The 27,334-nt window shown below is 50.4% G+C and overlaps 13 protein-coding genes across 13 annotated transcripts; 8 read left to right on the top strand and 5 right to left on the bottom strand.

The window, feature by feature from the left end:
• Positions 1-388: 388 nt before the first annotated feature.
• On the top strand, positions 389-1,166 carry N7496_001353 (ADP-ribosylation factor family protein; the record flags this gene model as incomplete). Its single annotated transcript, XM_056694284.1, has 4 exons — positions 389-482; positions 537-842; positions 932-1,044; positions 1,125-1,166. The coding sequence occupies 4 exons, from the start codon at positions 389-391 to the stop codon at positions 1,164-1,166; spliced, it is 555 nt and encodes a 184-aa protein (XP_056561013.1).
• A 954-nt stretch (positions 1,167-2,120) lies between these two features.
• Positions 2,121-2,484, top strand: N7496_001354 (hypervirulence associated TUDOR domain-containing protein; the record flags this gene model as incomplete). The annotated part of the gene is made up of 3 exons (XM_056694285.1): positions 2,121-2,169; positions 2,243-2,355; positions 2,416-2,484. 3 exons carry the CDS (start codon positions 2,121-2,123, stop codon positions 2,482-2,484), a joined length of 231 nt encoding a protein of 76 aa, XP_056561014.1.
• Positions 2,485-2,971: 487 nt separating this feature from the next.
• On the bottom strand, positions 2,972-4,302 carry N7496_001355 (cobalamin-independent methionine synthase II family protein; the record flags this gene model as incomplete). Its single annotated transcript, XM_056694286.1, has 3 exons — positions 2,972-3,543; positions 3,604-4,020; positions 4,083-4,302. 3 exons carry the CDS (start codon positions 4,300-4,302, stop codon positions 2,972-2,974), a joined length of 1,209 nt encoding a protein of 402 aa, XP_056561015.1.
• Positions 4,303-5,372: 1,070 nt separating this feature from the next.
• On the top strand, positions 5,373-6,458 carry N7496_001356 (F-box domain protein; the record flags this gene model as incomplete). The annotated part of the gene is made up of 1 exon (XM_056694287.1): positions 5,373-6,458. The coding sequence occupies one exon, from the start codon at positions 5,373-5,375 to the stop codon at positions 6,456-6,458; it is 1,086 nt and encodes a 361-aa protein (XP_056561016.1).
• A 2,003-nt stretch (positions 6,459-8,461) lies between these two features.
• Positions 8,462-9,142, top strand: N7496_001357 (uncharacterized protein; the record flags this gene model as incomplete). The annotated part of the gene is made up of 2 exons (XM_056694288.1): positions 8,462-8,481; positions 8,521-9,142. 2 exons carry the CDS (start codon positions 8,462-8,464, stop codon positions 9,140-9,142), a joined length of 642 nt encoding a protein of 213 aa, XP_056561017.1.
• Positions 9,143-9,260: 118 nt separating this feature from the next.
• On the bottom strand, positions 9,261-9,521 carry N7496_001358 (uncharacterized protein; the record flags this gene model as incomplete). Its single annotated transcript, XM_056694289.1, has 1 exon — positions 9,261-9,521. The coding sequence occupies one exon, from the start codon at positions 9,519-9,521 to the stop codon at positions 9,261-9,263; it is 261 nt and encodes an 86-aa protein (XP_056561018.1).
• Positions 9,522-10,004: 483 nt separating this feature from the next.
• Positions 10,005-11,420, top strand: N7496_001359 (ankyrin repeat domain-containing protein; the record flags this gene model as incomplete). Its single annotated transcript, XM_056694290.1, has 1 exon — positions 10,005-11,420. One exon carries the CDS (start codon positions 10,005-10,007, stop codon positions 11,418-11,420), a length of 1,416 nt encoding a protein of 471 aa, XP_056561019.1.
• A 612-nt stretch (positions 11,421-12,032) lies between these two features.
• Positions 12,033-13,110, top strand: N7496_001360 (uncharacterized protein; the record flags this gene model as incomplete). The annotated part of the gene is made up of 2 exons (XM_056694291.1): positions 12,033-12,293; positions 12,349-13,110. The coding sequence occupies 2 exons, from the start codon at positions 12,033-12,035 to the stop codon at positions 13,108-13,110; spliced, it is 1,023 nt and encodes a 340-aa protein (XP_056561020.1).
• A 341-nt stretch (positions 13,111-13,451) lies between these two features.
• N7496_001361 (putative PHD transcription factor) lies at positions 13,452-16,057 on the bottom strand (the record flags this gene model as incomplete). Its single annotated transcript, XM_056694292.1, has 2 exons — positions 13,452-14,416; positions 14,494-16,057. 2 exons carry the CDS (start codon positions 16,055-16,057, stop codon positions 13,452-13,454), a joined length of 2,529 nt encoding a protein of 842 aa, XP_056561021.1.
• Positions 16,058-19,244: 3,187 nt separating this feature from the next.
• On the top strand, positions 19,245-21,242 carry N7496_001362 (sigma-70 region 2 family protein; the record flags this gene model as incomplete). The annotated part of the gene is made up of 1 exon (XM_056694293.1): positions 19,245-21,242. One exon carries the CDS (start codon positions 19,245-19,247, stop codon positions 21,240-21,242), a length of 1,998 nt encoding a protein of 665 aa, XP_056561022.1.
• Positions 21,243-21,410: 168 nt separating this feature from the next.
• N7496_001363 (uncharacterized protein) lies at positions 21,411-22,593 on the bottom strand (the record flags this gene model as incomplete). Its single annotated transcript, XM_056694294.1, has 3 exons — positions 21,411-21,588; positions 21,657-22,075; positions 22,147-22,593. 3 exons carry the CDS (start codon positions 22,591-22,593, stop codon positions 21,411-21,413), a joined length of 1,044 nt encoding a protein of 347 aa, XP_056561023.1.
• An 809-nt stretch (positions 22,594-23,402) lies between these two features.
• On the bottom strand, positions 23,403-25,068 carry N7496_001364 (uncharacterized protein; the record flags this gene model as incomplete). The annotated part of the gene is made up of 3 exons (XM_056694295.1): positions 23,403-24,384; positions 24,445-24,547; positions 24,603-25,068. The coding sequence occupies 3 exons, from the start codon at positions 25,066-25,068 to the stop codon at positions 23,403-23,405; spliced, it is 1,551 nt and encodes a 516-aa protein (XP_056561024.1).
• Positions 25,069-25,705: 637 nt separating this feature from the next.
• On the top strand, positions 25,706-27,265 carry N7496_001365 (uncharacterized protein; the record flags this gene model as incomplete). The annotated part of the gene is made up of 2 exons (XM_056694296.1): positions 25,706-26,014; positions 26,069-27,265. The coding sequence occupies 2 exons, from the start codon at positions 25,706-25,708 to the stop codon at positions 27,263-27,265; spliced, it is 1,506 nt and encodes a 501-aa protein (XP_056561025.1).
• Between the last annotated feature and the right edge of the window lie 69 nt (positions 27,266-27,334).

Raw genomic sequence — 27,334 nt, forward strand, 5'->3', positions numbered from 1 at the left:
ACAATCGATATAAAAGTATGTAAGCAGTACTGTACCTCACACAACGGACCAGATCAGCTGAACACCTCTAGCGTATCGCGATAGCATCTCATTTCCCACACGAGCTCTCCACTCACGGACAACCAAGCAAATCAGATTGCGGTGGACCCTTTGCGCGTATGAAACGCCGACCTCTGGGGGTGGCTGACTCAGCCGTGCCCCTTTTCCCCCGCCTCAAATTGCAAACTTCCGAGTCGCTGTTTTCTCCAATTTCCCACCTTTTTACGCGTTCGAGTGTACAAGTGTCCAAGCGGTTGACCGTCTCCTGCTTCTGCAATTTCCTCGAGGTCGCTGTGTCGTCGCCTCTCGCTCCCTTTTCGCCCTCCAATTCCAACCTCAACGCGCCAAGATGGGTGGCTCGGTATCCAAGATGATGGGGAAGATCTTCGGCACGAAGGAGATGCGTATCCTTATGCTGGGTTTGGATGCTGCAGGAAAGACCAGTATGATATGCGAGCTGCTGGTTTGCCATTGAAATGGAAGCTAATGCTATCTAGCTATTCTTTACAAATTGAAACTGAGCAACCAGGATGTCACCACGATCCCCACCGTCGGATTCAACGTCGAGAGCGTGACCTATAAGAACGTCAAGTTCAACGTGTGGGATGTCGGTGGCCAGGACAAGATTCGCCCTCTCTGGAGACACTACTACTCCGGCACGCAAGGTCTGATCTTCGTCGTGGATTCGAGCGATACTGCCCGCCTCGAGGAGGCCCAGTCGGAGCTGCACAAGATTATCAACGATCGCGAAATGAAGGACGCGTTGCTCCTGGTCTTTGCCAACAAGCAGGATATCCCTGGCCGTATGTTTCTCCACCCCCTAACTGCAACTTGGTGTTGGCCCAGCCTAGCCTTCGTTTCTTGCCCCTGACTAACCAATTGCGGCGCGCAGACTTGAGCCCGGAGGAGATTACCCAAAAACTCCAATTGACCAAGCTGAAGGACAAGCTGTGGTATGTTGCGCCCAGTGTCGCGACGGATGGTACGGGTATTTTCGAGGGCCTGGTGAGTTTCAAGCCTTTTTTCTTATCATTTCCTTGCTTTGACCAAAAACAATGACTGACCCGCACGTCTCCACTTCCCAGGCATGGCTCTCGAACAACGTCAAGACCCAGCCTGCGAAATAAAACATTGCCCCGCTGTGATCTCGAGAGGCGCCCAGCCAGCCTCGTGTACAACACCTCGCACCCGACAAGTATTTTCTCTTTTCAATTCATGTCCGTGTTTGATGACAAGACGACGCAGCATTTGGGCTTTATTTTATTTTGTTTTTTGTTACTCACCCTTCCATTGTTTCCTTTTCATTTGTGTGCGGCCTCATCTTTTTTCCATCATCCTCCCTCCCCCTTGGTTCTTATCTTCTCTTCTATGATATCCCCTCCGTTTCTTACCCGGACTCGTTCCGAGTCCCAATTTAATTATTTAATTTTTTTTTGATTAGTGCTTCATATCATCCCAGCGTTGGCATTGTTCGATTCCCTGATCATTGTTCTTGTGGATTCCCGATGTTTATAGAGTTGATCGATTTCATTCGAGATACGAAGAGAAAGGATAGCGGGCTTCTTAGCTGGAATAGAGAATCAATTTAGGAACAAATGACATACATCTGATCAAAGTCTGTACTGATTAGTATGGTATCGCATCGCATCCACGGTTGAATTCATGGAACCAACATCCGAGGTGGAGGGGAGGGATTCCAATGCCGTGGATTGGAACTATTCAAGTAGATTGAGTTCTTCATGGTTACGTAGGACTCGGATATCTGTTCCTCTGAATTTCGGTATACTATAGCCGTTGCGTAGAATGTCTATACGGACTATCCCGCGTTGACTCTTGTCATTGCCACCAAGTATGACTATCTATAGAGCCCAACTCCAAAGGCGATTCCGCGCATGTCAATCTGACGCCAGATTATTCTCATAATCCTCACTCACAGGTCTATCTTCTATCCAAGATCTTGCCACCGACGAGCATAAATAGAGGCCTAAATCAAGGGGTCATGTCTATCTACAAGTCCAAACACTTCCGTATATTTTTCAGAACAAAGTACAATCTTCCAAATATCAGACATCAAAAACACCATGCCTGCCTTCCGCACTGGACAGCGAGTTAATTACAAGCCCGTCGGTGGTAAGTTTTTGAGAAAAGCCGATCTAAGACTTGGATGGAAACGTATAGATATCTGACTTGTCTTTGCTATTAGGGCGTGAATCGCACACCAGCGAGAGCATCGGAATCATCCGTGAAGTGAGCACTTCCAATACGACCATGACGGGTCGAATGGTTGAGGCTTCACCTCAAGAGCCCCGCTATGAGGTATGATTGCAGGGATCCGTATTTGATCCTTCTTTGCAATATGTACTGATCAGATGGTAGATTGAGAACGAGCGGACTCAGAAGAGATCTGCCGTCAAGGAATCGAATATTCTGGGCCCAGCAGAGTAAAGATGGCTATCTTGATGTGATCTAGATGATTTCCATCTTGTGAATTCGATTACTTAACCACCGAGCTCAATCCGTTAAGTGTAGATGACAAATTACATAGTTGATGTATGAGTCTCGCTGAGGACCTTGTAGGATTCGATACCCCTCGTACTTTAGGAAGATCAGGGGACCTTCTCTTCAATCTCATCTACTTTCCACTCCTGAACTCGTTTTATTATCACCCCACCTACATTTGCTGACCACAAAGACTTGTTTGAATTAAATGCAATCATATTCATCATATTTTCAGAGGTAAGAATCATGATAATCGTCCGGTGCAAATCCACCAACGCTGTACAAATAATAAAAAAACCCAGACCTGGTGGTATTTGTTGAAAAACCAACCGAAGAATGGCGCCTAGCGGCGAGAGACAAAATATACAAAGGGGTATCCGTTGAAGTTCATTTCCTTTTTTCCTTTCTCATTTCCACATTCCCACACTTACACTTAAGCCTGGTTAGGCCAGATATCGTCGGCAATCTCCCGAACCAACTTGAGCTTGTTGATCATGCCATCCCAGTCAATGGCATTGCCCTCACGGTGAGAAGCAAAGCCACACTGCGGGCTGACACCGACCTGGTTAAGGGCAGCCTCGAGGGAGATGTTGTTACCCTCGGCGATGAACTTGGCCGCATCAATGACGCGCTTCTTCATCTCCTCCTTGTCCTCCATGGTGGCGAACTTGCTGGTGACAACGCCGAGAATGACGTTCTTGTGAGGGGGCAGGTGCTTGAGGGGCTCGAAGCCACCGGCACGCTCGGTGTCGTACTCGAGGTAGTAGGTGTGCACGTTAAGCTCTTGGAACAACTTGATGGCAATGCGATCGTATCCACCCTCGGAGAAGTGGCGGCTGCCAACGAAGTTACCGCGGCACAGGTGGACACCGACGTGCATGTCCTCGGGCAGACCGATGAAGCAGTCGTTGTACAGCTTGATGTACTTCTGGAACATGTCGTCGGCGGTGTAGACATTCAGGGAGTCCTCCTTGAAGCCGTCAAGGAACTTCTCAGAGCAGAAGTCTAGTTGAGATGTGAGTGGAGGTGACCTCGAAGAAATTCAAAGCAAAAATATGAACTTACAAGCCAGGTTAGGGTCGTCGTACTGCACGTTGCGGCAGCCAGCATCGTACAGGATCTTCAGCTCGGCCTGGTAGGCCTTGGCAATATCACCAAAGTACTCCTCGTCGTTGGCATACACATCCTTGGGGTAAGCCTTGCCCTCACGGTAGCGCAGGTGGTACCAGTTGGGAGCGGCCAGGGTGATCTTCAGGTTCTTGACCTCCTCCTGGGGCACCAGGCTGGCGAGATACTTGAATTGGTCGACGTAGGTGCTGCCAACGTGCTTGATCTTACCGGTGCAAAGCACGGTCTCACCGGGCTTGTGGCCGGCTTCCAAGAAAGCGGCAATATCGGGGGCATAGGGACGGAAGATGTCGGTCTCGAACTCGGTGACCTCCTCGAAGCCGTCAAGGCCGGGGAAGAAGGTACCCCAGAACACTGTTTTCTTGTTAAATTGTGCTGCCATGAATCATTCTATGGAGTTCGATTGGAGAACTTACTGTGGCGGCGGTACTCGCCGTCGGAAGCACCACGGTAACCAAGCTTCAGCTGGGTGGCGAGAATGTCCTTGATCTCCTTATCTTCGACCTTCTCCAGCTCGGCTTGGGAGACCTCGCCCTTCTCGGAGGCAATCTTCTTCTCGAGAAGCTCCTGAGGACGGAGCAACGAGCCCAAGTGCTCGGCACGGAAGGGGGGTCGCTGGTGCAATTGAGGAGCCATGATTGAGTGTGTTACTTGCGCGGCACACTTGTTAGTCTTGAAGTCTTTTCTGGCAATGATGATCCGGTTCTCAACTTACTTGACAGGTTATTCCCAGGTCTGAACTTGAAGGAGAGGAGAAGAAAGAAGGAGACAAAAACTCAGGGCCACGCAAAAGGAGGGGCACGGAACCAACTCATGGCTCGAGACAACATTTGCCGCGCTGTCGCATCCAGCGATCGCGCCCCACCGGCTGAAAGATGGGCATCTCCACAGTTTTCCTGTTGGCCGACCGAAGTCGGCCTACAGATGTTTGGTAGTTGTTCTGTTTGCTATATTCTCAAGGGCCGAGTGCTCTATTGATACAGGCTGTGATTGCCATTGACATTGATGTTCATCGTGGCCTGTATATCAAGAAAGTATCACTGCCCAGGCTTCTTGATACTGACGTCAAAGCTTTCCGCAGGGCGAAGCATACATCTTTTGACCATGCGGGGTATAATCTAGGCAAAGGGTCAGTGCTGATTCTCGGGTACTCTTCGGCGTATATTACTAGATGATCTAAAGCAATTGTCTCTTGTTTTCAAGAAAAGAAAGCGCTTTAACAATGGACTTTATCAAACTTGGAGTTGATCAATTGATGGGGGAATTCCGGGGTCAGCCTTGGCATACTGTTATCTTGTATCTCTATACAACTATACTCCAGGATATTCATCATTCTACCCCGGAATATTGCTCATGATGGTCTATTCTCTTCTTTCACAAGCTCCATCATGACCAGATGAATTCTACAAAGATATAGAAATAGCCCAAACCAACTCGGGCTGAGTCAATTCTGACAAAGAGCCACCAGAGACCAAGTGGAGGATGCGGCGCTGGTTGCAGTGGGGCGCCGGCACTTTAACCCTTGGCCGACTACCGAAAACCCTCTTCAACCACAACCCCGCGATCTTGACTACTACAGTACATACTGCATTGCAGACAATGTGCTGACTGCAGTGCCTTTGTGACCATGACAGTTCTGGCCAGTCAGCGACTTGGAACCGACCGAATTACAGCATGAGCTACCATCAAAGTGGAGCTCCCACGCCATGTCGTCGCTGGAACGTCTCCCCACTGAACTGCTGGATCTGATCATCTCCTACTTGGATATAGAGCCTCCATCATACACCCAACTGCATCCTGAACCAGATCCAAACATTACAGTTGTCGAACATACATCTCTAAAGCATTTGTACCAGTCATGCTCCTGCCTCGCCACCTTAGTGCGGCCCTATCTCTTCGCTCATGCTCGCGTGGTACTTGACTATGAGCCCTCGGAATTCTACTCATTCGTACGAGAATGGAACTTGGCTCGATATATAAAATCCATCACCGTGCTCGTGTCGGATAAAGATCTTCCACGACAAGTCACCGGCATCTGGTTAAATAAGATTTTCGAGTGCATCGATCCTCTACGGATTACCATCCTCGCGCCGCCAAGGATCATTGGGGAGGCATTGCAGACCCCGATAGACGAGCAACATGGCTGGGCATTTGATATCGACCAGCAGATCTTGCAACTCGAAAAGAGCAGCTACGGCAACGTATCCGGCTATCAACCCCCTCCATCTGAAAACGTACTCTGTGCTCGCCCATGGACATCCTTATCCTTCAACGAGGGGTCCTCTCTGAAAGCCTACAATCATTACGAGTACTTTTCCTCACACGTCCCTTCATTCCTGAGCCAATGGGGGCATGAAGATCCCCCGATGCAGCTCCCGGCCGAGATGCACGACTCCTTCGGTGGAATAGAATCCTTGAGCTACACGGCAATCTTTCCATTCTACAACCACGTGGAAAACGTGAACATTGTAATGAGATTGATGCCGCGTCTCCGCGTCGTGACTGTCCAATTAGCCCCAGACGAGAATAATCATGCCACTGAGCTGGAACAGCGCGGCTCGATGGATCCCAATGATCCATGGATGGAATTGGAATCGGCTTATTCGATTCTTGGGTTCAATATCCAGGCTAAGAGTTCCGTGGAGGAATTTCGCAGCCGGGACTTTCATGTAGAAGCAGTACGACCGGACCTAGAAAGTGCTTTGAGGGAGCAATTGGCAGGCTGGACTCATGATGATCGGGGGAATTGGAGAAGGCCGCCGTCTGGGGAGACCTCTTCGATCTTAAATTAGGCATTATTTATGATCATCAAGTTTTGCTGGATGTACGAAATATCAAACAACAATGAACAAGCAAATACTCTAGGGCAAGGTTGCTGCCACCGGCTCAGCGCAGACTCTATCAGCGGAGTTTAGACGCAGTGTTATTGATTCATCTTACTCTGCCTGAAACCGCAGTCTCTTCATACCTCTACTGTATGTACTATCGACTAGGATTGGCCAAATCAACTGAGAGGCTGACTTTAATGCCGCCTTGGGCTGAATGAGGGCGCTTGGTGTCTAGATACAACCCACAGCAAATCAACGTAGTTTATTTCATCAGAATGTGATCTCGGATTGGCGGATACCAGGAGATGCCGATTTAGAATATTTATTGACTTGGTAGACGCTCGAGACGTGGCGCTAAAAGCGGGGTAGTATTGTAGATGCAGGGGGTGAGGCTGACTCGCGTTGCCTCAACCTCCCAATTCTTGTGAACTGGATCATTTTGTTATTCACATCAACATCGCAGAACGGACTTGTATAGGCCTGGCCAGCCTCATTTTCTATCACAGAATTCATGAATCAACCGAAAAAGACAACATAGACTGGGACAGATCCAAATGGAGACTGCAACAAAGTGTTTTCGTCGTCAAGATTACACGGTCGCATGGATTTGTGCCCTTCCCCTGGAAATGGCCGCAGCTGCGGCCATGCTGGATGAGAGACATGGCGATTCACTGGCGAGGCCAAATGATGGTAATTCCTACATTCTAGGCCGGATATGTGGCCATAATGTGGCTATTGCATGCCTTCCATCGGGCGTTTATGGTACAACCGCCGCCACAAAAGTTGCTACACAAATGCTGTCCACTTTTAAATCGATACGCTTCTGCCTCATGGTTGGTATCGGAGGGGGAGTCCCAAGCAGGACAACTGATATTAGGCTCGGTGACGTGGTGGTTAGCAAGCCGACAAGGGACTCAGGAGGCGTCATACAGTACGATCATGGGAAAACAGTGACTGGTGGTCGCTTTGAACGCACTGGCATATTGAATAAGCCACCAGCAGTACTCTTAACAGCGGTCTCGAGACTACAAGCAGAGCATGGATTACAGCCAAGCAGAATTCCTGCTATTCTTTTAGATGTGGCAGCTAGGAACCCCGGGGCGAGGGAGAAGTTCGCATATCGCGGTGAAGATCAGGATCAATTGTTTGATTCTGAATACGATCACCCTAACTCAGGAGATACTTGCAACAAATGCGATACAAGGCGACTCTTAACACGGCCTGCTCGAGCTAGCCACGATCCGGTTATCCATTACGGTCTGATTGCTTCAGGCAATCAAGTGATGAAGCATGGCCGCAGCAGGGATCGCCTAGCTCGGGATCTTGACATTCTTTGCTTTGAAATGGAGGCGGCTGGCTTGATGGACAACTTCCCATGCCTTGTGATTCGAGGGATCTGCGACTATTCCGACTCACATAAAAACAAACAGTGGCAAGATTACGCTGCAGCAACGGCAGCTGCTTATGCCAAAGAGCTTCTCTCTGTGGTCCATGTAAGCCATGTGGCGGACACTCTACCAGCAGGGTCTATTACCGACGGTATGTTGTCTATTCAAGTCATATAGTGAGTCATGTTTATCTAACGAAACTTTAGTATCATACTACAGCGGAAATCGACCATCCGTGGCGAATTGTCCTAGCGGTGAAATGGTTCTAAATAGTGAGTGTGTTGATAGTCTCAAGAAGGCGGCAACTGATGGATTCTAGATGGCCAAGAGATTGAGGGGCTGCTGGAGCGGATTTCAAGTTATGATCACGAAAAAATCCATCAAAGACTTAGTCAAAAACGGCTCACTGGCACCACGCACTGGTTCCTTAATCACCCTGATTTCAAGGCATGGCTCACTGAGAAGACAATTTCTAGTTTGTGGTGCTCGGGAAAGAGTAAGCCTGCTTTCCAGATACGTGCCTTGAGGTTACACGCGATACTAATACGTAATCGTTTGTTAGTTGGGTCGGGCAAAACGATGATAGCGTTCGTCTCCCGGTACGCTTCCATTTGACATCATGGTCTAACAGTCAATAGAACCGCAGTGATCGACGCAGCGAAGTATGAGTTCGGCTCTCCCACCGTGTTTTTCTATTGCATGAATGAGCATCTTGCAGCCCTCGACGCATCGTCTATTCTCTCAAGTTTCATCAAACAACTCTGTGACCTCCTGCCGTGGGCGCCCAGATCTTATCCAGAAGATGTTGCAAGTGAGATTAGGAAATTCTTTGGGCGCAAAAGGGTCAAGGCCGACCTCGACGACCTGAAGGATATTTTTACTCGCGTTTTCCCCCACGTCCCGGATACGGTATATGTCGTTGATGGAATTGATGCTCTGGATCGGGAACATGCCAAATCGCTTCTAAAGTTCTTCAGGTCGCTATTCGTTGACCCTAGGACTCAGCAAGGATCGCGAATTCTGTTGCTAAGCAGGGACCAAGTTCCAGGATACATAAACATGAATACATTCATGCCTGGAATCCGTCAGATCTCGACATCAGCCAATATCATGCAGGATATCGAATCTTACATCGAAGCAAGCATCACTGATAAGACTATGTGCCGAAAACTTACAGAAGATTCTTCACTACTTGAAGAAATTCGGCAGAGGCTTCTGGAAGAGTCGTCGGGAATGTATGCTAACCATATCGCTCTATGAAAGTTCCTTTTGTGTACAATATGCTGACCCGAGTAGGTTTCTATGGGTATATCTCCAGTTGGAGATTCTTTGGGACACATGTTACACTGATGCAGAAATACGGTCCGCATTAGCTGCGCTACCAAAGGGGCTTGAAGACACATATGGCCTTTGCATTGAGAGAATCAATCGTAAGGACAGCCGTGTTCTTAAAGTACTCAAATGGGTTAGCTTCGCGACCAGTCCGCTTCATATAGAAGAATTGCGAGAGGCAATCGCCTTTGACCCAGAAGACACTGCGTGGAATAGTGAGAAGATTCCGCAAAAGGAATTTGTTATTGGCTGCTGTGCAAACCTCGTTGTCCTGGATTCCACTGACAACCGTGTGCGCTTTGCACATTCCTCGGTAAAACAATATCTCGAGAGATGTCGAGAAAGGAACACGATACAAGGCTACCCGACTAGGACACAGGGCGTTCTAGAGTGTGGGGAATTCTGTGTTGCTTATCTTTCTTTCGCAGACTTCAGTCTTCAACTAAGCACACGAAGGGATGAAAAAGCCACAGTTGCTGTCCCACCCCCTATTTTACTTGCGCAAGAAACCTTCCCTGGACTATTCGCCAGACGCTTCTTACAAAAGCCCCGAGGTCAGAGGTCCGTTGCCCTGCCATTCCGTGAGATACGCACAGCATCAACGCCAGATGGGACACGGTACAAATTTCTAGATTACGCCGTTATAAACTGGGCCTTACAAACCAAACAGATACCTCGTACATCATTAGCCTGGGAGAAGTTCGAACGGCTTGCAACGTGTTTCAATGAAACCTGGAATTTTCACCCTTGGATCTCTGGCGGCCGTTCGGCATCCTCCCGTCTCCACAGTATGTTTGGATGGGCAGTGACAGAGCAACATGAGCCTCTTCTGTCAATTACGCAGGCCGCAGTACCCGAGTTACGACTCGTTTGTGATCTTCCACTAATCGGTGAAAGCCTTCCTGCGCTTCATGTCGCGGCAAAACTTGGGCATAAAGCAATAGTTCAGATTCTGCTGCACTTCTGCAAAGTGAATGAGCCAGACCTAGAAGGATATACTGCTTTGCATCACGCAGCGAGTAGGGGCCATCTTGAAATCTGCCAATTACTTTTAAACGCCAAGAAGATAAAAGTGAATGCACGATCGAAATCTCAATGCACATCACTCTGGCTGGCTGCGGCTAGCGGACATGAGAAGATCGTTTCTCTCCTTATAGAGAACCAGGCAGATATCAAGGCAAATGACGCTTCTTATCGTCAGACACCACTCTCACGGGCTGCCGCGAACGGCCATGAAGCAGTGGTGAAATTACTGCTTGAGAAGGGTGCTAATCTCGAGGCAAAGGATGAGGATGGCTGGACACCACTCTTATGGGCTGCCGCGAACGGCGATGAAGCAGTGGTGAAATTACTGCTTGAGAAGGGTGCCAATCTCGAGGCAAAGGATAAGGATAGCCGGACACCACTCTCACGGGCTGCCGCGAACGGCGATGAAGCAGTGGTGAAATTACTGCTTGAGAAGGGTGCTAATCTCGAGGCAAAGGATGAGGATGGCTGGACACCACTCTTATATACTGCCATAAACGGCCATGAAGCAGTGGTGAAATTACTGCTTGAGAAGGGTGCTAATCTCGAGGCAAAGGATGAGGATAGCTGGACACCACTCTTATATACTGCTATGGACGGCCATGAAGCAGTAGTGAAAGTAATGCTTGAGAAGGGTGCTAATCTCGAGGCAAAGGATGAGGATGGCTGGACACCACTCTTATGGGCTGCCGCGAACGGCCGTGAAGCAGTGGTGAAATTACTGCTTGAGAAGGGTGCCAATCTCGAGGCAAAGGATAAGGATAGCCGGACACCACTCTCACGGGCTGCCGCGAACGGCGATGAAGCAGTGGTGAAATTACTGCTTGAGAAGGGTGCTAATCTCGAGGCAAAGGATAAGGATAGCTGGACACCACTCTCACGGGCTGCCGCGAACGGCCATGAAGCAGTGGTGAAATTACTGCTTGAGAAGGGTGCTAATCTCGAGGCAAAGGATGAGGATAGCTGGACACCACTCTTATGGGCTGCCGCGAACGGCCGTGAAGCAGTGGTGAAATTACTGCTTGAGAAGGGTGCCAATCTCGAGGCAAAGGATAAGGATAGCCGGACACCACTCTCACGGGCTGCCGCGAACGGCGATGAAGCAGTGGTGAAATTACTGCTTGAGAAGGGTGCTAATCTCGAGGCAAAGGATGAGGATGGCTGGACACCACTCTTATAGGCTACCATAAACGGCCATGAAGCAGTGGTGAAAGTAATGCTTGAGAAGGATGCCCGCCAGGGGTCCGCATTTCAAGTCCATATAGACGATTAAAGATCAAAGACAGCATAGGAAGGTGGGAGAACACAATACCCAGTCTATTGTAGAAGCTTATAGGAACATTCAGGCGGTTGAAACCCGTCCTTCAAGAGGAGTTGCGAGTAGCCTCAGAGCAAAGATAGCATAACATTGTTGAAGGGTGCGCAACGGTTGTAGATAACGTAGTTCATCTTGGCTACCACAACGCTAGTCTACGCGTAGCTAATAAGAAGATACACCAGAAACATAATCGACTTAATAGAAAGATACCCTACGAAGAGGATAGTTAAACAGCTAAGCCAGCAAGCAGAAGGTGATGGGATAAAATTAATTCCATACGCAGGGTGAATTATCGAGGGCGGGTAAGCTGATGACCCGCTTCGGAGAGCCGCGAGACCGCACAACAATGGTGGATCTCCAAGTCTCAAACCCCAACCCCCGCCCCCCTTCGTCAACTCTCGGTCTAACAGATTGATGGCTTTTTTTCCATTTTGAAGGGCGTAATTTGACATAGTTTATCAGGACGAGCAAAAAATGGCCTCTGCTCCCAGCGTTTACGCCGCGGAGCCTGCTTGTCCAATTCTGGCCCATTCTCTCCTCGCCAAGCCAGAGTCCAAGATCCCAGATACGGGAGATCTAGTGCATGAAGCAGGACAAAATGACGACTGGAACCTGAAAGATGACTGGATTACTGGGACTCAAACCAACAACACCGGAGTTTTCCGCTGCGGCTCTGTCATCGGGTTCTCCAGACTAAGATCCAGAAGCAAGGATACCGATGAGTACATCGGGCAGGTAGGACACCCCGTACCATATGATGATCTGCAGAGTATGATCTAACACATCTTAGATCCCCCGCTATCTACTCACATCTCATCTGCTGAGAATTGACGCGTCCTCTGAGCCCACCGCATTCATCATCTATCCTAGTAACTTTGACGCGTTGGCCCCGAGGCTCCTGCTCAATGCACTGCAATCTCTCTCTGAAGGGCCCGGCCTATCAAGAGAAGAAGCACTGCGGCACCTTGATGCTGTGCAGCTACTCCCAGTGCAAACACTTCCAAACGCGGCACAGGCCATCGGCAACGTATCTGAATCGCTCAAAGAGATCCACGAAAAGCGACAAGCACAGCAACGAGACACCCCCGCGGAGCCTACTCAACCCGTCATCCTAATCGTGGTCGGCCTCGATACTCTCGCTGAAGGTGTCATTCGAGCTTCAAACCCCGTTAGAGGAACAGCCCTACTAGCAGCTACGCTGCGAAACCTGACCCGCATGGCTCGGGCATATGCCTCATGGCTTTCCATCATCCTCATCAATACAAGCGGCCTTGGCCCCGCGTATTTCGACGCCACCCAACCGCCGGATTCAAACCAAACTAGGACACCAAATGACGAGGATGCAAGACCCTCAGGTGACGACGGCATTCATTCAATCTTCCAAACGCCCGGTTCCTCACTGCTATCTACTCTCCTCATGAAAACCCTCGACCAAGGCATCGATACGCACATCATGGTCTCAGATGTGAAAGCTACACAAGTTGCCGAGGTCATCAAGGATCGAATTGGCACTGGGCTCGGGAAATGGGGAATATGGTCTCCTAAGCGATAGGCTTCTACACAGGGGGTGCCGCTTCATCAGAAAACGGTCATATTCGTTTAATTTCGATGCAATATCAATATCGCTGCTACTCGTACACGCAAGAGGCAAAGGTTCGATAAGTATACAGCCAGATCCGCCTTCGCAAAGCGCCCGTTTCACCGATGCTAGACGGGTTTCAACCGCCGTGTGATGCAAATCCCAACTCCGATCCACCAACCGCTTTTCCATCATCTGAAAATGGGGGTATCATGATTTTGCGTCCCTTGCTAATCCGAATCCGAATCCACTATGGCGGATGCGAGAAATGAATGAATGGTTCAATGTGTTAAATCAAGCACTGCTGAGAACTATCAGGCCACGGAGGGAATATTCTCCTTTTCAGCCCATTTTCTGAGTACAGCACGCTCTGCCACGGAACGGGCTTCTTGCTCGCACTGTCTCAGGTCCTGCTCCGCGGCGTTCTCTTCGAAAACAATATCCTGCTGCTGCACCTTCACCCACTGCTTGTGTCTCTCACAGCGTTTCTTGATACAGATACCACGAGTGAGGAGAAGCATCGCATCTTCTTTTTCATCGCTGTCCATCGCAATGTCACCGTCGGCATCCGTCGTGGTAGGATAGCTGGCTGCCATGGCTTCGGGGGTACCCTCCTCGAGCGCCTTCATGCCAGCCCCGGAGAGTCGCCACTCGTCGAATTCCTCGTCAGCCCATGCAAGCCGCGAATCGAAACCACATATATCTTTCCATCCACCCTTTGGCTCATTCTGCTTGAGTTTCTCCACGGCAGCTTTGGATCGCTGGCGCACGAGCCCGACGAATGTCGAACGAGCTGCGAGCATCTCCTTTCGGTGGAGTAGGTCATCACGTCGTTGGCGAAGTTTCTCAATCTTCGCTGCCTCATCGGCTGAGTATTCAACGCCACTAGCATTGACATCAAACAGCTTATCAGCGTCCGATGCTTTCGTCTCATTCTTGACGTCGGATGCTGAACTACCGCAGATGCTTTCAGGGGGCGTGGAAATTATCTGGTTGCCCAATTTACGGAACTCTTGCACCGAGGTTGCCCCCAAGATCGCGGCTTTGAGATCTTTCGGGGTGAGGATACCACCCATACTGCCCAGGTCTTCGGTGCCCTTTCGAGCAGGTCCGAGCTTGAGCTGGCGGGTTTGTCGGAGCATGAATTCTCTACCGTGCTCATCGGAGCAATATTTGCTTGGGTTCTTGCGATTGACGCGAGCCGGTTTGCGGCACTCGAGGAGGCGGCACATTGGTTTCCATGTTGTAAAGCCGTTATCGCGTTTACTGCAGTTTGGGCCTATTGGGATTGTGGTTAGACGATGGACGAGAATGAACCTAGGACGGTCCAGGGAGAGGGAGGAGAGGGATACTCACATATATACTTATCGATCAAGTCCGCATCTCGTGGATCGATATTAACACACTTTCCATGGAACCAGTCTTCGCATTCCCCGTCACACCCAATCATCCATGTGTGATTGTCCGGTCGCCGGCAGATGCAGAACAGTTCATTTTCATCTTCGACGTCCTCGTCGTCTTCGTCTGCCAGCTGCTCCTTGCCCCGTCTCTTCTTGTCGTCAGGCGCAGGGGATCCGGCAATAGACACGGAACCCTGTTTCTTCCCAGGGCCCTTACTAGTACGAGACGCCGGGGTGTTTGATCGGCGCCCGTCGATGCTGTCAGCATCTGCATCATTTACTTTGCGCTTCTTTGCGGCTGGCTTCTTTGCAGTGCCCTTTTTCGTAGCCGCTGACGCTGGTTTCTTGTTTGAAGTTGGCTTGACTGACGTTGCGGGAGATGACCGGTCGGTCGAAGAAGCACGCGAGGTAATACCGGTCTTGAGTTCAGCGAGCTTCTTTGAGGTCAGGTAGTCGCCTGCCCCATCCACGGCCGTTGACTTTGTTTCTAGATCATCGCTGGCAGGGAACTTGTCCAGAGTTGAACTAGTAGGCTCTGTTTTCACAAATGGAAGCACAGTCTCTCGCGTGGGGACCAAAGGGAAGCCTTTGCTTGGGTTATAGGCGTCGTTATATAGATCAATCCATGTCGTGTTCCCATCCTTGGTCTTCTCGCGCGGTTCCAAATTCCTGAACTGCCGGTGTACCTTCTTGGCCCGATCAAGGCCAAAGTACCCGCTGTGTCGCCAGCCAGAAATACCAACAATGCGGTCATCTTTCACGATAATATTGGCCGGAACGAGATCATTATGCGTGAGGCTGAGCTCTTCTCCCTTCGAAGCCAGCGCCGCGAAAAGTATATCGCGCTCCTGCTCCTCCGTCGATAACGGCGTTTGTGAATTGAGACCGCGGCATACGTAGGAAGGTTCTTCGGGGGAAGGGTCGATCGTCGTTAGGTGCTGCACGATTTGGCGACATTGATTCTTCACGACCTCAATCTGTTCCGAGCTGAGATATCGCCATGCAACCTCCAGTGAAACACCTGGAATTCGAGATTCGACCGTCACATTCCTGCCTTCGATCGTTCCACAGAAGTATATCACCGGCACCGCAACTCCAATCTCCCTCAACGACTCCTCGACTTTGCGCGCTGCAGATAATTCGTTCGCGTTCGCGCACGAGTATCGCTCGGCAGCTGCGCCCTCGGCAGACCCGCGGTCTACCCGGAGGATTACACTGCCTGCAGCGAATGCCTCCCTCGACCCTGGTACATTCAGTGACTTCTCCGAGGTGCAAAACCTTTGCGCGACTTTCTGCCAATACGCATTTGCTTCAGGGTCAGACTGGTACCAGTGCTTGTCGGGAGGGGCGAAGTCATCGGGATGTGGGCTGTATCGGCCATATTGCGCACTCTGTGCGAGGAAAGGGTCGTCGTGGGGGATTCGGTCTGGGTTTGTTTCATAGGGATTACTCATTGTTCTGGTTGTATCGGTCCCGTTCGTCTGGTTTGCGCCCGTTGGTCCCTCCATCCTTGCTATCATAGCCAAGGTCGGGCAAATGCAGTGGGAAAAGATATCTGATTGTCTCTGCGGTCACTGATATGGTGCGCCCTGTTGAGCTCTCGAATGTCCAGCGGGTCAAACAGGTTCAGGATGTGTCCGCAGCGAAGGGCGCGCGGGCAGAGACCTAGATGTACTGAAATGCGATGACGAGGGTTAGAGGCATCATGGGGTGCGCATGAATTATTCCAGATATGCCACGCTCAAGCTCAGATGGATCTCGAGCTACCAGAACCCATGCGACGAGAAATATACGGTCGAACTGGTCTCTTGCGCCGTCAGTGTCGAAACTGGGGGGATTTCTGACGGGTTTCGCGCGATGTCTCCGCTGGTGGCTCAAGGAAGCACCGCTCACGTCAATTCACGGATTTGGGACTGGTTGATTTCCCTGGGAAATAAGGAAAAGTTCAAAAAGCAACTTGAATCATCGAAAACTTCAGTCCAGGGCGGTGTCTTGTCATGGGGAGTCCCTTGATCTCGGGGTCGCAAATCGGAGGTGCGGAGTTTGAACACAAAATGAAGGCGGTGAGCTGCTCCGACACGCGACAGTGCCGACCGCGGCGCGACTTTTGACTGCTTAACAGTTATCGGTCCCATCTGGCACTATCATCCCATTGTCGACCGTCGCATCCTTAACTTGGCCATCATTCTTTACCCTTGTTTTTGCAGAGAACGAAGGCATCCAGATCAGATAAATGCTTCCATCAGATCTTGGTCTTATCAAGTACTATCGAGACTGACCCTGGTCCTCATAGAACACAGCGTCAAGACCTTAACCTCGCAAGCGCAAGACCACTAAACGCCCTGATCCCTACTACTGCATCACACGACATGCTCAATTGATGACAACAGAGACCTGATATGACACTGGCATCTATCTAATCCCGCAGCCATCGAGATATTATAGCCGACGTACATTGCCTGGGACAACCAGTTGTGGCGGACAGTGTTCAGAATGGCTACAACGCGATCCAGTACATACAGTAGTTGATTCTTATCTACATCCTGGACAGCCGCCATGTGGTGGCCATGGTCTAATCTCAGAGAATACGAGATTCGCCGCATCTGGCCCCCTACATGGTCATCGGATAGTGGGTGCAACTCAAGATGACGAGGCGGGCATTGAGACCATACATAATCAGGAATCTGCACGGCATTTCTCGCTATGCTTATTTCGCTGAGGAATCACGAAACAGGGCAATTGCGTGTGCCACGCGAGACTTGGGCTTGCATCTGCATCTGCAGGAGTTATTGGGAGGATTCCGGGTACTCGAGGCGTAGCGTCTGACTGCAGCTTAACCCTACCATACATGGGATTGCACCTATCACTGACGATTGTTATTTGGTGGCCTCCCTGGTGCTGCCTACTGGATTGTAAATTAATCTCCCTATGGGGTGTCGGGACTTGATCATGCCCACACTATACTTGGTTGTAACTGCTGTGTTGGCCCTGGTTCGCTTAGAATTTACCCCGATCATTGAACCATAATATCTATTCTCAGACTTAGGTGATTTGGGTTCTTAGCATGGGGCATGGCTCTCCAATGCAATGCACAGGATTAAGGTTCTACACTTGTGCATGTTTGGATAATAAGCGCGAGATAATTATGGAATCCCGGCTTCTCCGGGACTGCGCAAGTAAGATCAAGTACGAGGACTCGGTGAATAGAAATCTGCCGTTGAGATGCATCGTTGAAAGGGACTCTAGGCTAAGAGATCATCCAAGACCATACTCAAGATAGTATGTCGCTGATGGTACGTGGGGCACATCAAAAGATCTGGTAGGGCGAAGAATTTGGCGGGGGATTTGGCAAGGAGAGACTGATGGCGATCTTCGTCACGGTAGGAACGCTAAGGGAATTAGGGTCATTTTAGTGCACTCCAATAGAGTTTGACCTGAAACTGCAGAGCTGGACGGCATTGGAGACTTGTCTAGGCCTGTGTTGGAGGACATTTATGTATCGATACTGGCATTGTTCTTGTCTCGTTCTTCTTCCAAGTCGTAATTGGCTCCGGTGTTTGGGCTGCGTCAAGAAAAAGTACATTTAAACCATGGCCGCATATAGTAGCGAAGAGAACTGTTGAGAGGATGTTAGCTATTCTGTGACAAGGAAATAGATTGGGCGGAATCATCACCCAACGCCCATCCTCCGTACATACTTCCTCCTCAGAAGGTACCAGCATCCGCCAAGTAGCCCTTGACTGACGTGATCATGACCCTCCCGTCATATGCAACGTTCAACACAAACGAGTCTCGACCAGGCAATTCGCAGAATAAGCAATCCCGAGGCCAGCCCCTGGGTCCCTTCGTTATGTATTGAGCTGAACGAACTGCGGATGCTTCCACCATTCGATCTTTGATGAAGAGCCGCAGAGGTCCCTACAAAAAGTGGCCCCCGGTGATCCCGAGTAACCGAGAATGGGGTAAAATGTGCAAGCCATTGTCCTTTCGTCACAATCTGGGGCCATCTTGGCCGATCGTAGTGGCCTTGAACCAGCGGGTCGCCATCAGTCGATCTCAATCCATTCAAACGAAGGCCGATCGGGCAGTGATCAGATATGGACTGTCGAGTTCAGCTTCTGGTCCCGATTGATTATCAGCCGACTCGTTCGTCAGACTACTTTATGCTTGTGCTCACTTTTCGCCCCATTCTCACTTGAGCAGCAGCCCACTAGTCTGATTTGCTCAGCCTCGAAGATCCCGCTTTGCCAGAGACGAAACACACGTGTTGAAGCCGGCATGGTGGACCCCTAGGCTAACTTGGTCTTAGCTTGCCCGCGACTTTTCTAAACGCAGTATTTTGGACGAGACAAATTTGCGGTTTCCAGTTTAATGCGCGACCGCCCGGTGGAGCCCTTGGCTCTACCTATTTTCACTTATCAAATTTGGATGCGACTCCACCGTGACTGATCTCCTTTCTTTCTGCATCTTTATTGTTCCTGGCCGCAGGCGTTATCTACCTCGATCCGCCTTATCGGAAACATTTCTTTCCTCAAGTCACTTCTTCCACAGGCCAGTCGCGGCAGGTCCGGTACACTTGTCGGGCTTTAGAGACATTAGCCGTGTCCAACTTGCCCCTTTATACATTCTCGCAGACCTTGCGGGGCTTCTGCGGCGAGGAAGACTGGGTTCTCATTGCGAAGAACCCATCCCTACCCCGCTTCAGCCATGGCCGCGCCAGACAAGGAGAGCTCTAGCACGACGCAAGATCCTGCCAACATGCGGTGGCAATTTATCGACGCTTCCGACAATAGTCGAAGCAACCTGACACAGGTTAAACGTCATGTCATGCAAGAGTATATACGCCAAAAGAAAGGGAGCTCACGCAACAGCGAGAGTGAAGAAGATTCTAGCCCTCCGACTAAGCGCGGTCGGCCCAAGAAGACCAGAGCTGCGAAACGCAAATATACGAAAAAAGCAGCGGGGGCCGACAAAGGCTCCAATCAGCCAAAGCCAGCCAAGAGTAAAGCAGCTGCAGAAGAGGAAGAAGCCGCGCCCGCTGATATTGAGGAAATCGCCCAGGACATTATATCCGAGGCGGTTGACCCGTCATTAGTAGTTGAGAAGACTGTCGCTTTACCTTTCCGCACATCACCATTGCAATCTCAAGAATTCCCATCTCAATTGGGTGATTTCATCGACATATCTTCTCATAGTCAGAGCCAAATAACAGACTTCCGAAGTCTTACAGCAGGGTCTTCAACACCCACGACGCCACTCGAATTCACAAGGTCACCTCGAACTATCCTAAGTGCAGCGCGAACAGACCCATTCAACACTCTTCCGTTGGAACTAAATCGTGAAGAACAGAAGCTCTTTGACTTTTACGTGAATGAGATGCCTGCTTGTTCATATGGGTCTCATTTTCGATCGGCCAAGGCCCACAACTGGTACACCAAGGTCTTTGTTCCAGAGGGAATGAAAGGAGCTGTGGCATTTCAAAATACTATTCTAGTCCACGCCGCGAATACCTGGGCCTGGGTCCGTAACGAGACTGAAACCTCCAATACCCTTGTACATCGAGACCGGGCCGTCACGATGCTCCGTGAACATTTAACCAACAACCCCCGCGATAACTCGGACGTCGCTATCATCTCGTGCTTGAGTGCAGCTGCGCTTGAGGACTTTGATCCCCGCCCTGGCCATAAAGAGATCAGCTGGGTGCATATGCGTGCGGCTCGCGAGATGATTCGGTCGCGAGGAGGACCCGTTGCTTTTGAAAATACCCGGCTTGGAATGTTGATCAATTGGCAAGATTATATCCTCTCGGGTTACGAAACTCACGGGTCGAGTTTCTTCTTCGAGCAATGCCCGCCTGTCTCCTCCGTGTCTGAACCTCCTCGCTCATCATCCCAACCTCAATCCTCCAATAACCTTCAATCTATACCCTCCCCTCCAGAATCCACGCCCTCTGCATGCTCAGACATCACTTCCCTGGAACCTATTCAAACCATCGTTCCCCTCCATATAAGCTCTCCCATTGACGAAATTCGACTCCAATGTGAAGAATTTCTTGATTTTCTCCGCCGCTGCGAGCAACTTGCTCTCTACCAAATGGATAACCGAGAGACTTGTGATATTTCCCGGCAGACAGCAGTCCAGCCGACCTCCATTCTATATCAGACCCTGGCTGCCCCTCCAGGTGCTCGATTCACTGCATCTGGAGATCGGAAACAAATGGTTGCTCGCCTCACAGCTCTAATGATGCTTAATGCCGCCCTCTGGGATTATCGATATACACCTATTCGTGCTGGGGTATTCTTGAAGATACTAGAACAAGCCATGGTAGACAGCGAAGTCAACATGAGCGGCTCTGTCGAAGCAATCCTTCAAATTCTCCTCGAGTGCAATGACGGTCCTAGAGACGCCTCGTCCGCAGTTACAGATGGAATCGTGTCGCCTGCTTTCTTGGAGGAGCTTCCAGACTTCACTCAATATTCTCCTACTGCGACCTCTCCGTCCGCACGTCCCTGGTTTGCCGGTCGGATGCTAAAGATTGCGAAGAGATTGAGCGCTGACTCGTGGCATCGGCTCAACGACTTTCTTTTCTCATGTCTCACCCTGCAAATACAGGAGTCATCCGTATATCTGTGGGAGCCAGATTTACGCCAAGAGATCCTTAGTGCCCCATTGACGAGCTATATCATGCCTTCACTATTTAAGTGAGGACGCCACTTTTACTATAATATGTTTTACTGTATATATACCTACAACTTCCCGTTTTCGAAGACGGTGCACGAAGAACTCATTTGTAATATTTCTTCATTGTCAACGCTATACCTTCTATGGTTCATGAAACTACATCATAACAAAAATACATATTTTCACATCTCTCTAGGCAAAGATGCGGATTGGGTGGTTGGGGAGGTAGTGGCCAGGGTCGTTGAAGCGCAGGCCCTTATCCAAGGCAGAGATAGACTTAAGCTCATCGGCGGTCATGTCGAAGCCCACGACATCCAAGTTCTGAGCAAGGCGAGACTGGTTGTTCGACTTAGGGATAACGGCAACGTTACTATCGGAACGTTAGTGTCATGACCCCATCCAAAAAAGCACCCAATATCCAAAAGAATGTTGACATACCGCTGGGTAGCCCAACGCAAAAGAACCTGCGCAGGCGTGACATTATACTTCGCAGCGAGCACTTTAACAGGCTCAGCATCAAACAGCAAAGGAATGTCCTTGGCCTTCTCCGAGAATTGCGCGGGCAACTCGACGAAGGACTGAGGGCCGAAGCTAGAATAAGCCGTGACCGCAATACCATTCTCCTGAGCGACCTGGACAAGCTCGGGCTGCACGAGGTACGGGTGGTGCTCGACCTGTAGAGAGGAGAGCGGGTGGCGGGCGTAGCTGAGGATATCGTAGATCGACTGTGCTTGGAAGTTGCTGACGCCAATGCTGCGGGCAATACCGTTGTCCACGATTTCCTCCATCGCCTCCCAGGTTTCGCGGATAGGGACCTTGTCGGTTTCGACGGTGCCGGCGTCGTCCATCCACCAGGCCTATAAATTGTTAGAAAGTCATACCCATTTAGATATTATGGTATAATTGAATGCTGCGGATTGTCACGTACCGGGTATTGGCGCACAGCAGGGTCGATATACTTCAATGCGCAGGGGAAATGCATGAGGAACAGGTCAATGTAACCAAGACCCCAGGTCTCATTCTGCTTCCTGGCCATGGCCAACGCATGGTCGCGGCGGTGGTAGTTGTTCCATAGCTTGGTAGTAATGAAGATCTGGTCGCGGGTCACAAGGCCGTCGGCAATGGCGCGGCGGATACCCTCGCCAGCCTCCTTCTCATTCTGATAGTCGTAGGCACCGTCGAACAATCTGTATCCTGCTTTGATAGCCTGCTGTGCGTTAGAAAATTGTCCTCGATGAAATTTCTCAGATAGAACGAATGGAATACTGACGTTGTAGACTGTATCGGCGGCGGTTTCCTTAGGGACCTTCCACAGGCCGAAGCCCACGAGGGGCATTTCCTTGCCAGAGGCGAGAGTGATAGTTGACTTGGCCATTGTGATTGTGATTTTAATTGTGTTTATGGAGGTTAGATTCAAAATCTAGGATGGAAATACAATGTGGACAAGAGGCCTACGATAAATAAAAAGGCCACCCTCTAATGTTTGGGTCTTTTTTTTCAGCAACGAGGCATTTGGTGGCTCCGACTACCATCTTGAGAGCGGGGTATCAAATCCCTGTACTATGTTTGCATCTTGTGGGGTATTGATCTTTCTACTGTAAATATCATGGTACTCTTCTGCGAAAATTATGCGATGGTTGTTTCGGCCTTAGGCTTGCTCGAATAGGTAAAGGTGGCTCTAACTGCCTATTTGGGAAGCGGTACTGACTGCCGGTCGTGGTGGATCTTTCCATAGTCGCGCAGCACTCTAGATCCATATGAGGCATTTCATGTTCCAACCTTTAAATTTTATGCCAATTAAACTGAGTCAACTGGCGATGACGTAGAAAATATCTAGAAAGTCCTAAGTCTTCATGGTATTGCTACCCTTTAGATGAAAGGTGCTCCATGACTTTAAGATCAGGACAGGGGTTTCCAGATCCACCTTTTGAGGTTACGAATTGTTCGGTTTCGCAAGAGATATCATCAAATCTGTCAATGAAGAGCATTAAGAATACATTTAGGTAGAGCTTTCAAAGAGTCAAATTAAGTATATCTGGCTGGCCTCTATGTCAAGTTCAGACCATTGAAGTGCCTGTGTAGATATGGGAACTAGAAAGTATTGATCGCTAGTCCTCAAAATCGTGCTGTAAATCATTTCATGCAGCTTGAGGTAGAGATTTCAAGTTTTGGTAGTAGATCTTCTCAGATCGCAGCTTCCACATGCTCAATCTCCTTGGTCTTCATATCCGCCCCATCCTTGTTCTCCAGCTGCCGAATTTGAGCACCCAGGCCAGTGCAAACATAGCCCTTGAACTCGCGTGTGGGAACCTTCTGCTGGAACATTTCATCAAACTCCTCCAACGACCGATCCTTAGTCTCAGGCAGGAAAAAGTACACAAACACCATCGCAGCCACAGAGAAACTGCCGTAGATGATCGCAGTACGACCTCCAATAGCAGCCTGGACGTAAGGGTTGACAAAGTTGATCGGCACGGAGGTGACGAAACTGCCCAGCGACGACAAAAGCAGCGTATGCTCACGCAGCTGGCCAGTTCCAATCTCTCCACCGAGGATCCACACACCAGGGCCCCAGGACAGTCCGTAGAAGACATACCACAAGACGAGCATGGCGACGCAACCGTTTTGGGTCATGGGAGAAAGGACTGAATAGCCGTTGGCAGTGGTACCGCCCACACCCAACATCATGGCTCCCATGACAAAAGCACCCCAGAACATGTTGGTGCGCCGACCGATCTTGTCAAAGGTGTAGAAGGAGATGACGTTAGCGACCAGTCCACATGCAATGACAATCACATTGTACTTCAAAGGATCGGCGAAGCCCAGCTGCTTCATGAATGTCACGATAAAGTTGTTGATGAAGGAGACTCCCTGGGCCTGTTGCAGAATTTGGACACCAATGGCGACGATGGTTCGTGGTAAGTTTGAGCCCTTGAAGCAATCCATGACGCTAGTCGCCTTGTGGAGCTCTCGCTGCTCCTCAACCTGAAGGCGCAGGAGCTGGACTTCCTCAAGCGCGTTATAGTTGGACCCGTACAGGTCTTTGATGGCTGCTTCGGCCTCTTCAAATCGTCCTCGGTAGACAAGGTAACGCGGTGTCTCCGGAAGGAAGGGGTATGAGCAGACGATTCCCAGAGGAACCATAAGCTGGCAGAGAATCACGGTGCTGGTATTAAAAGTTAGTATCTTTGTAGTTTTACTGTTAATCAAATCGTCGACAACTCACAGGTAAGCCCACTCGTTCTTCAAGTTTTGGCATAGGTAAACAACCAGCGTCCCCAGGAAGGAACCGAAAGTGTTCCAGAACGAGTATGCAGTCAAAAATGCACCTATTAAAGGATCCGTCAGGATTGCATCAACCACAAAGACAAGCAACTCTCATACCTCTAATCTTTGCAGGCGCACACTCTGATTGGTACATGGGAACCACATTGGAGGCGAGACCAATTCCAGAGTAGACCACAATACGACCAACCACCAGTTGCCAGAAAGAAGTAACGGCAGTCGCCTCCAGCACCACACCCACGGTCAACATACCGGCCATGACCAGCAGGGTCGGCTTGCGGCCGAAGGTCGAACAGAGCCAAGGAGCAACAAGACAACCGATGATGATACCAGCCGATCCCGTGCCCGTACCAGCCGACTGTTTCTCGGAGGGAATGCTATAGTCATTCTCGGCGGCATCCCATGAACCATACTTCTTACCAAATGGCGACAGACCAAGAGCGCCTCCCCACCAGGAGTTATCAAACCCAAAGCCCATGGCTCCTAGGGAGACGAAGCACCCAATGAAGACCAGGCGGAGACTAAGCTCCTGGTAGAGGGCGGACTGCTTAATTGACTCGAACATTTTGTGACAAGACCCGGGGAATCAATAAAAAGCCACGAGGAAGCCACAAGGGAAGCCACAAACGATGAATACATCTTGGTACCGTCGGCTGGGCGTCCGTGTTTTATATATAAGCTAGTCCGGTGGTTGAACATACCTCAAGCCTTTCATTCTTCCCGGTCCAATCCGACAACTTCTGGGGCAGCGTTTGGGGGAATCTAGAAACTCCAAGACAAGCCCGGGGCCCCGCAACCCATCGCATGGTCCGACTCCGGACAAAAATACTAGAGTTGGAGGGAAAGCCAGTATGAGTGACGCACCCTTTCCACAGAGTTTTGCCGGTCAGCCATGCCGACTGAAGGACCGAAGTGGATCCGCAAGACACGGCTAGTCGAGTACGGCGTTGAAGCCATTCGGTTCTCCGGCGGTTGCAACTTCTTATTTGGATTGAGTCGGCTCCTTTGAGTTCGCTTCTTCGGCAGAATCCCGGCATCTCTCCGGCCCGCACTTCCTTCCCCCACTTGCCCGAACTCGGGCCTTTGTGGCTCCAACTGCGATTCCGGGAAATGTGGGGGAATCTGGCTGGATTCAAATATAGCCCACCTTGACGGTAGTGGTTCTTGTCCCTTGATCATTATTCAACGATACTCACAATACAATGGCATCCCCATCTCAGCTACAGACCTTCCCATCGAAGCCGCGGGTGTTCATCTTGAGCGACATCTCCAACGAGCCCGATGATGCGGAATCGCTGGTGCGCTATCTGTTGTACTCGAACCAGTTCCGGACGGAGGGATTGGTTGCGTGTACGTCGACATGGATGAAGAATAAGGTGTGCCCGCAGGACATGCACAAAATCATCGATGGCTATGAGAAGGTCGTCGATAACCTGAACGCTCATGCCCACCCGAACGATCCCTACCCGACAGCACAGTACCTGAGATCTTTGGTTAAGAAGGGTGCAGAGGTAAGAACACCGAGAGACTTGTACTCTTGTCCTTAAACTAACATGATACTGCAGAGCTATGGCATGACAGCAGTTGGCAAAGACATCCCCCTCAGCGAGGGCGGGGAACTGCTTCTCGAGAGAATCAAAGCCCCCACAGACGACCCCCTCTGGATCCTCTGCTGGGGAGGAACCAACGTCCTCGCCTCCGTCCTCCTCAAAATTCACCTGACCCACTCCCTGGCCGACGCCGCCAAGCTGCGCTCCAAGTTGCGCGTCTATACCATTTCTGATCAGGACGATACAGGCGCTTGGATCCGCCACCACTGCCCCGACATCTTCTACATCTGCTCCGTCCACGGATGGAACCAGTACGGTATGGCTGCATGGACTGGAATCTCCGGTGACGGGTGGTACGGCTTCGACAAGGGCGGTCCCGACCCGACCAAGATCAGCAAGGAGTGGATCAAAGAACACATTCAGATTGGACCTCTGGGCTCAACGTATCCCGATTTCATGTTCATTCCCGAGGGCGACACCCCGACTTTCCTATACATCATTCAGAACGGTCTCGGCGTGCCTGAACGTCCCGAGTTCGGATCTTGGGGTGGCCGCTATATCGCTACGGATATCAGCGGCAAGGGTGTGACTAATGGACACTTTAGCGATACCGTGGATGAAGTCACTGGTAGGGATGGCCGGCAGTACAAGTCCAACCAAGCGACTATCTGGCGCTGGCGCGATGCTTTCCAGAACGATTTTGCGGCTCGCATGCAGTGGTCTCTCTCGTCTGAGCTGAGCAAGGCGAACCATCATCCCGTGGTGGATATCAATGGTAGCACCGGTCTTGAGCCGCTTCACTTTGAGCTCGAGGCTGGAGCGACATTCAGGCTTGATGCTTCTGCCTCGTATGATCCGGATCCGAACGATTCTCTTACTTTCAAATGGTACCAGTACCGTGACCCCAGTGCGACCCAGTGGTCCGTTCACCACGAGGTTGGTCAGTTGGATATCAAGCCGCTTAATGAGGCCGGCAGCATTGTGGAGGTCACACTACCTCCACCTGAGAAGTGCTGCGTGGAGCTTATCAGTCGGGCTGCTGTGCCCAAGGGTCAGCTCTTGCATCTGGTGCTGGAGGTGAAGGATAACGGATCTCCTGCGCTGATCAGCTACCGCCGAGTCATTATTCAGACCACGAACGAGAAGCTGCTGGGCGGCGGTGGTGGTGCTGATGCGATTGGCGATGTGATGCGGGACGTGATCAATCAATAGGTGATGACAAGTTTGTATGAATAAAGACAAATCAATGAATATAGTATCCCACAAAGGTGGTGCGTTCTC

The sequence above is a fragment of the Penicillium cataractarum genome (genome assembly GCF_028827025.1).
Source record: "Penicillium cataractarum strain IBT 29864 chromosome Unknown utg000001l, whole genome shotgun sequence".
Taxonomy (NCBI): domain Eukaryota; kingdom Fungi; phylum Ascomycota; class Eurotiomycetes; order Eurotiales; family Aspergillaceae; genus Penicillium; species Penicillium cataractarum.